The sequence below is a fragment of the Petaurus breviceps genome, unplaced genomic scaffold (assembly GCF_028583685.1).
Source record: "Petaurus breviceps papuanus isolate PSGF00001 unplaced genomic scaffold, PetGlider_PUasm1.0 90792, whole genome shotgun sequence".
Classification (NCBI taxonomy): Eukaryota; Metazoa; Chordata; class Mammalia; order Diprotodontia; family Petauridae; genus Petaurus; species Petaurus breviceps.
Window position 1 is genome coordinate 10,437,705 of NW_027187347.1, and position 13,096 is coordinate 10,450,800.

The 13,096-nt window shown below is 37.7% G+C and overlaps 1 protein-coding gene across 1 annotated transcript in view; it reads right to left on the reverse strand.

The window, feature by feature from the left end:
- The window catches only part of CCDC191 (coiled-coil domain containing 191), a 100,560-nt gene that overhangs the window by 36,673 nt on the left and 50,791 nt on the right, over window positions 1-13,096 (reverse strand). Inside the window, exon 9 of the mRNA XM_069069908.1 lies at window positions 1,821-2,067. Coding sequence (XP_068926009.1) covers window positions 1,821-2,067 — 247 coding nt within the window. The remainder of the gene's footprint in view (window positions 1-1,820; window positions 2,068-13,096) is intronic.

Consider the following 13,096-nt stretch of genomic DNA (forward strand, 5'->3'; position numbering starts at 1 on the left):
GGTGAAGTCATCTTCCTTCTGCAATTTTCCCCATTGATGCTCAGCAGTCCTGGAACCAGAGTTAAGAAACCAGATGGTGGGAGTCACACAAAATGAGGATTTGCAGGTTGGGAATGCCGTAAGTGTAATGGGTCAAGGGATTCTAAGGAGTTAATGAATCATTAAAGTACAATAGCATGTCAAAATTGGGGGTGAGGACAAGTGAAGCTACATCACCAATTTGTTACCATAAAGCAGGCTAACAGTATTGTAGAATGAGAGTCTTCAGAAATAAGATGAGTGTCTAAAGTTTGAGGGGTCACTGGGGTCTGCAGACTTAAGGTTTCAGACTTAGAAATGGAAGGAAGCGTAGAGATTGTTCAGGTATAATGTCGTCATTCTACAAATGGAGAAGATGAAGCCCAGAAAGGTTGAGGGGCTTGCTCAAAGTCATGCAGGCAGCCTGTGACAAAGCCAGAATTTCAAGCCAGGCCCTCTAACTCCAAATCTGGAATTCTTTTCATTCTATCGCACTGCTTCCCCATTCTCTTGAATCATCCATTTTTTCAGCTAGAGGTGGCTAACTCAGCATGTCTATCATGTAACCATGGTACTTAATAGTATCCTTTCATGGTGCTTTACGTGTGTCAAACACTTAGCATGTATTATCTCATTCAAAAGCTTGGGGCTTTAAGATTTCGTTCCAGGAAGAGGGTGAAAGGGAAGGAAAGAAAATCTCCCCAGTGAACTTATCTACTGCCAAAATAATCTTGTAATTAAAGATGTTCTTCTGAAATGCTTTGTTTCCACATAGTCCGATGTCTGACCAGTTTTTGTGTCTGCCCTCTGTGGTAGTGGGAGAAAGGTAGGAGACAATAAACTACCTTATGAGTGAATTTCTAATCATTGTGCTGCCAGGCCCTGTGCTTAAAAATAATTTTGATGAGGTCTTTTCTAAAGACCCAAATGAGGTAAAAAGATATTCTGTGTGGAAGTTTACCATGTGATTCAGAACTTTGCATGTAACTTCATTTCAGAAATGTCAGAGGACAGTTATTCCTAGGAATAGTGACACCTGTTTGCAAAATTTAGCAACAAGCTGAGTTTATGTTTTAAGGTTTTTTTAAACTCTGTGGTAATGATATATTATTAACTCAGCAAGATTGAGTAAAAGCTTGAAGTACAGCCACAAGATTTCTTTTGGATTATGATGACTTTTTTAGTTGTAAAGCTAAGAATTAAAAAAAAAACATAATGGTACAGATTGTTCTTAATAATACAAGGCCAAGCAATCTGGCTTAATTAGAGAAAATCACCCGTCATCCAACTGATAATTTTGAACATTTTTAAGGCACAATTTTTAGCATACTTAAGTGTTCTTAGTAAACCACTTCCTATAATTACATAATTAATGAACCTCTAAAGATTCCACATTCTCATTGGCGTGAGTTATAGTCTTCATCTGGCAGAATATTATGATTTCTTTGGTTACCTATGTAGAATATTATAACCTTTTATTTTCATTTGCCTTTTTTTTTGATAGCATTAGCTTTTATTGATGAGATTTTCTCTTCCTGGTTTCAGTTTTTTGGAGATGTTTAAGTTCAAGAAATGAACAATTTAACAATGTTTTCAGTGAATTAATATACCTTAAACAATTTTAACAATTTAAACAAGACCACTTTCACTTTTAAGAGAAGTAGGCAAAGAAATCTGAAATCTTTCGTTAAATGTTGAAAGGATTTCCTAAGGTAACTGATTGGACTTCCAGGTACCCCACACACTATCACACAAAGCCAAAATTTAAGTGTAAAAAATAAAATAAATAAGCTAAAAAATACCTCTTCTTTTCTTGTAGATGAATTTTGGGACTTCCTTTTCTCCTCATTCCTTATGTCACAAGATTCATCTGAACTAAGTTTCCCCAGGGATGCTGCTTTCAGCAGCTCATCCATTTTCTTCCGAGTTTCTTCTTTCTTCAATTCTAGCTCTCTCCTTCCAGTTTCTTTTCTACATAAGTGTTGCCATTGTATAAAGGAGTCTCTTAAAATTCTCCTCTGGTTGAAATCTGTTGCCAGTTGTTGTTTTCTAGATAATAAGGCATAAAGGTGCTGAAACTCAGTTTTATGTTCATAAAGAGATCGCATAAAACACATGTCCATCCTAGTTGCAACTCATTCTTTCATACTGTGCTATCCTGGATCATCTTATATATTCCCCTCAGCTTAATTCTCTTGCTGGAAGTATAGGGCCATTAAGATATTAACTCTGTGAAAAGGGTAATTGATTTACTGGAACAGGTCATATAAATGTATTTAAAAGTAGTTTGTGATTCCTGCAAAATAACTTGTAATAAAAGAGGGGTAGGGAGAACAGTACCTAGAATTTTAGTGCCCCCTAAAATATACCCTGAGGCAAGCAGGGTAAAAGACATTCTCAAATCAACTTTTGAAGGTAAATTCAAGAGTGAAGGTGGGTGTTGGGTAGAGATCTGACTTTAGGACAAGGCTGGAAAGAGAGAATAAGTCTAGGGTATTGCCCCAATAATGGTGTTTAGGGGAGAGACAGAAATCTGGGCCACTAAGAAGCTAATGGGAGTCCAATGAAGGGGAGGGAATAGGGAAAGGCAAAGCTACGTAGCTTTGGTGGAGCAGCAGGGTTAGGAAATATATCATATGCCAATTTCTCATTTTTACCAATTATTTTTGCTGACTAGGTGCTAAACTCCGTTGTTTCTACCTGCTGAAAGAGTACAAATGCTATCAGCACCCTCTACATTTCAAAATCTTTAAGCAAAGCTCCATTTGCCCCATCTTGGTAATAGCCCTTAGGGATAGGAATAGGTAAGAATTTCATAATTAGTCATCTAATATTTTTAAAAAGAAAAGTAAGAGGGAAGAGATGTTCAGATACAGTAAAGATGCTTAGAGAAGATGAAAAACAATTACTAATTATTTACTAATATGCTTTTAAAATAAATTACTAATTATTACTAATATTTACTGATTGCTAATGTGTTTTTAAAATAGATAATAGAGGACAACAGTAATTTGGCCAAAGCTTCACAAAGAAAATAGACTTCTCTGTCCCCTCAATATAAATAAAGCATTCTTACAGCTTGGCACATTTACTCAGGTTATTCCTTATCCTTGGGAACAGTCTTTCTCTTAGTTTGTTGAATTCCTATAAAGCCCAACTCCTTTATGAAGCCTTGCCTGAGCCTTCTAATTGATAACAAAACTCCTTAAAGACTGGGACCATTTCTTACATAAATTTTATATACTCCATTTTCTAGGCTAGAGTTACACTTAATAAATATTTGCTATATTACATTATAGTTGCTTTGAGCTTTGCCAAATAAAGAAAATGTCTCTAAAGGTAAGTAGGGTCTATTAGAACTACTGTTCACAATACACCAGACCAAAGGGTCCCCAAACGTTTTGTTCATGCACTCCTATCATTACAGCATTTTTGAGTATGCTACATTTTTAAATTTGTTGTTGTTCAGTCATTTTTTGACTATGTCCAACTCTTTGTGACTCCATTTGGGGTTTTCTTGGTAAAGATACTGGAAGAGTTTGTCATTTCCTTCTCCAGCTCATTTTACAGATGAAGAAACTAAGGCAAACAGGGTTAAGTGGGGGAGGAAAGGAGAGAATTTGGAACTCAAAGTTTTAAAAACAAATTTTAAAAATTGTTTTTACATGTAACTGGGAAATAAAATACACAGGCAATGGGGTATAGAAATCTCTCTTACCCTTACTGGAAAATAGAAGGGGAAGAGAATAAGAAAAGGGAGAGAAAAGAGAATAAACAGGGGTAGGGGAAATAGGATAGAGGAAAATACAGTTAGCAATAGTAACTGTGAAAAAAAAGTTTGAAGCAAGTTTCTCTGATAAAGGCCTCATTTCTCTATCATATAGATAACTGTGTCAAATTTATAAAAATAAGAGCCATTCCCCAATTGATAAATGATCAAAAGATATAATCAGTTTTCAGATGAAGTAATTAAAGTTATCTATAGCCATATAAAAATATTCTAACTCACTACTGATTGGAGAAATGCAAATTAAAACAGGTCTGAGGTACTACCTCATACCTATTAGATGAACTAATAGTACAGAAAAGGTAAATGACTTATGTTGGAGGGATGGGGGAAAAATGAGACATTAATGGATTGTAGTTGGAGTTGTGAATTGATTAAACCATTCTATAGAGCAATTTGGAACTATGCCCAAAGTGCTATAAAACTGTGTATACCCTTTGACATATCAATACCATTACTAGGTCTGTATCACAAAAGAGCTAAAAACCAAAAAGGAAAGGGACCTATATGTACAAAAATATTTATTCCAGCTCTTTTCTGGGGGTAAAGAATTAGGAAGTGAGGGGATGCATATCAATTAGAAAATGGCCGAACAAGTTGTGGTATGTAATTATGATGGAATAGTATGATACTAAAGAAATGATGAGCAGGATGCTCTCAGAAAAACCTGGAAAGATATGCATGGGCTGATGCAAAATGAAATGTACTGGGTACAAAGTAACAGCAGTATTGTAAGGTGATCTGCTGTGAATGACTTAGCTATTCTCAGCAATACAACAATCCATGACAACTCTGAAGGATTTAGGATGAAAAATCCTATTTATCCCCAGAGAAAGAACTGAGGGTATCTGAATACAGATTGAAGCATACTTTTAAAAAACTTTTTTTCCTTTTTTTTTTTTGAGGGGGGAAGGCAAAGCAATCGAGGTGAAGTGATTTGCCCAAGGTCACACAGTAAGTGTCAATTGTCTGAGGAAAAATTTGAACTCAGGTCCTACTGCCTTCAGGGCCAGAGCTCTATTCACTGAATCACCTAGCTGCCCCCTTTTTCAAACTTTATTTTTCTTTCTTTTTTTTTTTTTTGGTCTATATTTTCTTTCACAGCATGACTATTATGGATGAGTTTTTGCATGACAATTTTTGCAAGCAATTCCATATATAATCTTTTTGCAAGCAATTCCATATATAATCTATATGGAATTGCTTGCCTTCTCAATGGAGTGGAGAGGGAGGAAGGAAGAAAATTTGGAACTCAAAGTTTTAAAAACAAATGTAAGAATTGTTTTTACATGTAACTGGGGAAAAATTAAATACTAAATAAATACAAAAAAACAAAGTAAAACAGGGTTAAGTAACTTGCTCAGTGTCACACAGCTACTAAGTGTTGGAGGTTAGATTTGAACTCAGGAAGAATCTTCCTGACTGTAGGCCTGTCATATTTAAATACTGCATGCTTATGCATATGCCTAAGTCAATATGTACATATTTATTATTAAGACACATGTACTACTTTACCAATAATTATTATCACCATAAAATAAAATATATACAAACAATTTTAAAGGATGAAATAAAAATTAAATACCATTTGATTCTAGAGTTAATAGGGAGCCCCTGAGTTTGTTAAGTCACTGAACTCAATCCCTATCTACCACCCAATTAAAATCCTGGTAGCTGTTTGTCTACAGATCTCCAGGAAATTCTTCTTTCCTCGATGAATTCAGCTCTTGGTTCATAGTTTTCCTCTCCTCCTTATAACTCCTGCCTTCAAATGAGGAGACTTCAATATATTTATATCTATATACTCCCCCTCAAACACCCTAGTATCACCTTTCTTCAGCTTTTTCACTTCCCATAACCTACTCCTCCACCCCCTCATTCCCTCAGTCTGATAATCCTAAACCCCGTTCTTCATCCACACTGTGACCTCCAATCCTTCAACCCCTCAGTTCTTTCCTAAGCCATCACCCCCATACTAGCTATACTCTACTCCCTTCTTGACCTCTTGGTGAACCAGCCCAACTCTAGACTTTCCTCTTCTTGGTGGTGACGAGGCAGTATATCACTCATCTTCTCCTAACAAGCCTCAGCCTTAGATGGCTCCTACCACTGACACTACCTGTTTCGATACCTGTGCTGTTGAATTAAGCTGAAGAAAACCACAAAACTGTGCTCACTGGTTCTATACAAATTTGTGTTCTATAACCTCAGATGGACCCTCACTGCTGGAAGGCAATCCTTCTACACCTCCCTAATTAAGCCACTCTCCCACTTTACCACTGTGATTCTTCCAAACCTTTTCATCCCTCCTCCAATCTACCCATGGCTCTCAGGTAACCTTGACATATGTTTTACTGAAAAAATCTAGGCCATTCTTCAGGAGTTCTCTCTTTCCCCATCTCCTGATCTCATGACACCCAGATACCCTCTGTCCCGCTCTCCTTCCTCCCTGTCTCACATGGAGAGGTGGTCCTTTTTCTTGCCAAGTCAAATGCCTCCACCTGCAAAGGTGATCCTCTTCCATCCCATCTTCTTCTGAAATTGCCTCCTCTATCACCTCCACTCTCACTTATCTTCAGTCTCTCCTTTTCTACTGGCTGCTTCCCTACTGCTTATGAACATACCCTTGTCTCCCCTTTCCCTAAAAATCCCTCACTTGATCCATTCTTCCTCATTAGTTATTATCTCATATCTCTCCTCCCTTTTCTGGCTAAACTCCTTGAGAAGGTTGTCTACAATAGGAGCCTCCATTTTCTTTCCTCTCACTGTCTTCTTGACTTTATACAGTCTAGCTTCTGACTTCATTGTTCAACCAAAACTGTTCTCTCCAAAGATGTTCATGATCTATTATTTACCAAATCCATTGGTCTTTTCTCAGTTCTCATTCTTTTAGACCCCCCCACCCCAGCCTTTGGCACTGTCAATCACCCCCTTCTCCTTGATACTTTCTTATCTCTTGTGTTTTTGTGACAATACTCTCTCCTGGCTCTTCTCCTACATACCAGATTGTTCCTTCTCAGTCTCCTTTGCTGGATCTTCATCCAAGTCACATTCACCAGTGAAATATTCCACAGGGCTCTGTCTTGGGCCCTCTTCTCTGCTCCTATACTATTGTACTTGGTGATTCCATCAACTTCAATGAATTCTATTGTCATCTTCATGCTGTTAGTTCTCAAATCTACCCCTAAATTCTCTGCCAACTTCCAGAGTCCCAACTCCAACTGCCAAGAGATGCCCCATAGTCATCTCGAACTCTATTTGCCCAAAACTGAACTCATTTTATTTCCCCCCAAACCTTTCCCTCTTCCCAAATGCACTATTATGGTTAAGGGTACCACCATCTTCCCAGTCCCCCAAGTTTATAAACTAGGTGCCATCCTTGACTTTGCATTCTCTCTCACCCCCCACATCCAATCTGTTGCCAAGGCCTGTTGATTTCACCTTCATTTTATCTCCTGCATACACTCCTTTTCCCTCTGATACTGCTGTCATCAATAGCCTGCTAGTTGGTCTCCTTGTCACAAGTCTTTCCCCACTCCAGTTCATCCCCCACTGAAGTGTCAGAGTGGTCTTCCTAGAGACAGTGTCTGACCATGTGATGACTCTTCATCTGCCACTCAACAAACTCCTTATCACCTTCAGGCTCAAATAGAAAATTCTCCCTCTGGTGTTTGGAGCCCTTCATAATGTGGCCCATCCTACCTTTCCAGTCTTTTTATACCTCACATCCCCCCATATTCTCTATGATCCAGTAACACTGATTTCCTCAACAGCTGTCAAGCAGGACACATCATTCCCATTTGGGGCATTTCCCTGATTGTCTCCCATGCATGGAATACTCTCTCTCCTCATCTCCAACTCCAGGTTTCCCTGGCTTCTTTCAAGCCCCAGCTAAAATCTCACTTTCTTTAAGAATCCTTTCCCAATGCCACTGAATTCTATTACTTTGGGTGGCTAGGTGGCACAGTGAATAGAGCACCAGCCCTGGAGTCAGGAGGACCTGAGTTCAAATCCGGCTTCAGACACTTAACACAAAAACTAGCCATGTGACCCTGGGCAAGTCACTTAACCCCAACCACCCTCCAAAAAAAATTCTATTACCTCCCCTCTTTTGATTATTCCCAATTTATTCTGTGTATAGTGTGTTTGTAAATAGTTGTTTACATGCTGTCTCCCCCATTATATTGTGAGCTTCTAGAGAATGAGGGGCTATCTCTTATCTTTCTTTGAATCCCCATGCCTTAGCACAGCACCTGGAACACAGTAGATGCTTAATATTTGTTTATTGAGTGACAACTTCTCACTGCCCCAGACACCTCTTTAAGACAATAAATTGCAGAAGAGGTACCAATCTGCTTTGGCAGAGGAATTCTACCCTGGGAACTCTTATGCTGATAAAATCACTGGTCTAGTTAAAAAAAAAATCTGTTATGCCGCTTCTTAAATGCACATTTCATTAGTACTATCTATATCCATACATTTACCATATAGTTCCCTGTTCTCCTTTGGGAAATCTAAGGTTTTGATTCTTTTGGGGTTCCACGTCTTACTGATATACAGTAGAAGAATATGGTTGTTAAAAAATTTGGGATTGTGTGTCAAGAAACAGCTTGGGATCATTAAAAGCACTGTGAAGTTGAAGACCAGCCAATATGGAAGAGAAAGGGAAAATAACACAGCCCAGCTCCCCCAACAACTACAGCAATAATGAACCAAGATGAATGCTGAATTTTAGTAAAGAAATCAAAGGAGAAGCAATCAAATCAAAAGAGTGGGCCATCTTTTCAGATCAAGATCGCAAGTCTGATCTACCAGCAAAAGGCCAGAGAAAGAACTATGGAGTAGGAGTGGGTTGGAACGATGGATTCAGTGCCCAGAGTTCAGAGGTATCACAAAGATTTCAGAACTGATCAGGGACTCAATTCTCATCTTAAACCAGAAGTAGTGGCATCTCTCAGAGGTGATTGGAACATAGACTCAGCACCCAGAGCAGATCCTTCTCCCATACTAGGCCAATAATTGGGATATCCCAAAGCATTCCTGGAGCACACACTCAGCACCCACATACCAAGATAAAACAGTAGTGGGAAGATTCCCAGAGCTGACCTGGGACTCAGACTTGCCTCGCCCTAGGCTAGCAGTATATGGTTTCCCAGAGAGGGCAGGATCTCAGAGTCAGCCCTCAGACCTCCCAGGTAGGCCAGAAACACCAATGGTGCCCAGAGTAAATCACCAGAAGCATGACTAAATGAGAAAGAGATAAAAGGGTTATTATGAGGCCAAGGATGCCCATGACTCAAACCCAGAAGTAGAGATTAACTCCAAATACCTACAAGAAAAGTCCCAAAGAAAAACATAGTTTGAAAAAAAAAACCCACCAGAGTTTGTCCTTAAGATCAATTAGAAGAAGTTATCCAAGAGTTTAAAAATGATCTTATATATGAGAGTGATAGTAAAGAATTAAAAAAAAATGAGAGCTATAGAGGAGATACATGGAAAGAGTATTAACAGCTTAGCATAATAGGTGCAAAACCTGACCCAAATAACACGTTTTTGGAAGCAAATTGAACTCAATGACCCAAAAGATATTAAAACAAAGTAAAACGATGAAAAAAAAATAGAAGAGAATGTAAAGTATCCCGTATTTAAAAAAATACAATGGACCTGGAAAACAAATTAAAGAGAAACAATTTAAGAACCATTGGACTGGACTACCTGAAAGCTATAGCCAAAAAAAAAAAAGAGAGAGAGTATGGACATTCAATAAATCATTAAGGAGATCTATTCAGAACTCTTAGAACCAGAGGTGCCAAATGAAACTAGAAAGAATCTACTAGTCATCTCCTGAAAGAAACTCTAAAATGAAAACTCCCAGTAATGTCACAGACAAAATCTAGAGCTTCCAGGTTAAAAAAAAATACTTTAAGCAGCCAGAAAAAAAAATTAATTCAGGTACCAAGAAGATAGTTGGGATCACATACGATTTAGCAGCTACCACTATAAAGGAGGGGACAGTATGGAATACAATATTCTAAAAGGCAAAAGATAGAGGTTTGGGGCCTCTAGGTGGTGCAGTGAGTAAGAGCTCCAGCCCCTGAGTCGATAAAACCCAGGATCAGTTCTGGCCTCAGATACTTAACACCCACACAAAAAAATTGGCTGTGTAACCTTGGGCAAGTTACTTAACCCCAATTGCTTAAAAAAAAAGATAGAGGTTTACAACTAAGAATAATTTACCTAGGAGTATTCCTGATGAAAAGGTTAGAGCTGAGTAGAAAATATGAATTACAAACATAGGAGTAAAGAGAAACATAAGAAGTTAAATACAAGCAAGCAATTGAAAAAGACTTCAAAAGGATGAAGTATCTGCATTCTAATGAGAAAGAGTGGAGATAGTAGTATGCTAGAGAAATTTTCAGTGTAAGATTTTACACCTTGAAAATCTGCAAATGTTTACAAATCAGGGCCTGATTATTGGTTTGTTGATTGTCTAAACTTAAAAAAGTGATGGAGAAAATGTTATTAATGCCAACTAAACTGGAAAAATTTGTCATGTATACTTCCCCCCTCTCCTCCCTCAGGAAGTCAAATAGTTATTAGCACAGCCCAGGGCATAGATGATATAAGCATCCCCTGAGAAACATGATGTTAGCAGAAGTCAAAGAGGAAGTCAAATAAGATGGGGTGAGGTATGCATATTTTTTTTTTATCTTTTGACTAATTTAAAAGAAGAAAAGAAAGGATATATTAGGGAAAACAAGGGGAGTAATGAGAAAAATTATCTCATGTAATTTGGGGATATATGCATTAGTCTATAAAAATGGGGAAGGGATAGGGGAATCAGGAGTCACTTGAACCACACTTTGAACTGATTCAGAGTGAAGGACGCAAGAATCAGGATAACAATTTGTTATAATAGTAGAAAAATGAACAATTTAAAAAAAAACTTAAGACTTCTGATCAACACAATTAAGGTCAACTACAATTCCAGAAAACCTATGATTTAGAATGCGGCCCACTTCCTGACATAAAGCAATGGACTAGATTTATGAGTGGGATATGAATGTTTGAACTTAACCAATGTGAGAATTTGTTTTATTTGAGTGTGTATTTGTTTCAAGGATTTTGTTTTGTTTTGTTTTGTTTTTCCAATGGGAGGGGAGAAGTGGGGAGGAAATTGCCACTACAAAAAGTGGTATTACATATAAATATTTTGGTCTATACAAGACCTTTCTTTCTAGTTGACTTCCTTGGTGTACAGAAATAAATGGGAGCTCTGGTAGTTATTTACATGATATTTTCAGTTTTATGTGGTTCAGTTCCTTCAGTAATATGCTGAGCCATGGGACAAGGACATCACATTTAAAGTGCTAATAGTTAATGTTTATAGGAGGGCTAAAAATTGTGTGATTTTTATCATCTTCTACTGTAAAAATAGAAGGTGGTTGCTTAGGACTGAAGGTACATTTGGATATTTTGTTTAATGGGTTGCCATGATCAAAGAATTCATCACTCAGTGACCAGCCTAATGGTGACTCAGGCTGGTCTCCATGCAGTAGGCAGTCTGTTGTCAGGATGATGCTCAAGGTAGAATTTCCTACAGCTTGTGCTCTGCTTCCAAAGCCTTCAAGAATTCAGGCCTACATCCCTCATGCCACAGTGAGGCATCAGAGTAGGACTTTTGTGGAGGAAAACTACAAGTCATTATAAATACAGAATGTCACAAAGATCACTTATCTTACCCTAGTGAGGGAAAATCATCAATTTCCACAGTATAGTAGCTGTAAGTTTCTCTGTCTGATTAATGTGAAATTTAATTTACATCAATCTGGCTTGGGAAGGGGGAGTGTGAAATTCACCTGATGTGTTAATTTCATATTTTTACAGTAGGAATTGCTGAAAGCAATCTTGGCCATCAGAAGAGATCATGTGGACTGTATGAAAAGCAAAAATATTTCTGTAAATAAAAAAGATTAAATTACACAGCAGGGGAAATGAGTAGAAGGTCCACTCATTAAAAAGAATTGTAGCTCATTTAGTGATGGTTATCTATGGTATTGGAACATCTAAATATATCCACATCTGTCCCTTAGGTGGAGGAAGAAGAAATATGGAGACTGGAAACCCAGAATAAAGCTGTGTCCCATACTCTAACCATTTCTAGGCAAAATGGGATACTTTCCAAGCTTAACATTTCCCATCTACAAAGCAACAACCCCCCTGACTAGCCACATTGGAAAAGACTGCTATTGTAACTATAATTTATTCAAAGCAGGCAGTCTAAAAAGAAATGGTCTCTTGCACAGTATCTTGAAGATTAATAATTATTCAGGGATAGAATATTTCTCCCCTGAACACCCTGACTCAGTGCTTCTCAAAAGCCAGTATTGGGGAACCACAGACAAAAACAACTCAGCGGATCACAAATGTCATGAAAATATAGAGAGGAAAGAAGAAGAAAGGAGAGGAGAGGAGACAGATATGCAGCCAGAAACATAGAAGAAGGATAAATATGCCATATAAGGAAACAAGAATCTCAGCCTGATTGCAGTTTGAAATTCTAGAACAGTAATAATGACAAATGAGCAATCTATACTGGTGTTGAGAACCAGGGGACCTGGGTTCTAGTCTAGTTCACCTTGTTATGAAGTGTAAAATTTGGGGCAAATTACTAAACTGTGAATTTCAAGTTTCTCAATTTGAAAAGCATTACAACAGTACCTCCCTTGTCTACCTCACAGGGCTGTTCTGAGGACCAAATGAGGTAACATACACACATGCAATATACACGTATGTATATATATGTACATACACACATACACACATGCATATACCCTCTAAACATTAAAGCACTATCCAAATGAAAGGAGTTTTTTAAATTGTTTATCTTGGCAAAAATGTGCTGAATAACCAAGATGTACTGTGAACATTTCAAATGGAAATCAGAAATAAGTAAGGTTGAAAAGGGCAAGCATGTCATTTGACGTGATGCCTGACTGAAATCTGAATGAAGATCTGTTTACCTAACAGAACAGTAAATACTAACCACTAGACTCTGAACAATTAAATTTGGAGGCAACAGATAAGCTAATGAAAAGTGATGGAAATTCAGTAACACACAGGTAATCCACAAGAATAAAGAGTCAAGTATTAAGATGCAGTATTTTTAAATATTAATATTTTAAAGCATATCAGGATATAGAAACTGTGCTCTTCCTGCCTCTTGCATCTCTACTCACTGTGGAATTATGACATACATGTCTAATTGTGGTGACCTAAATTACTGGAGAT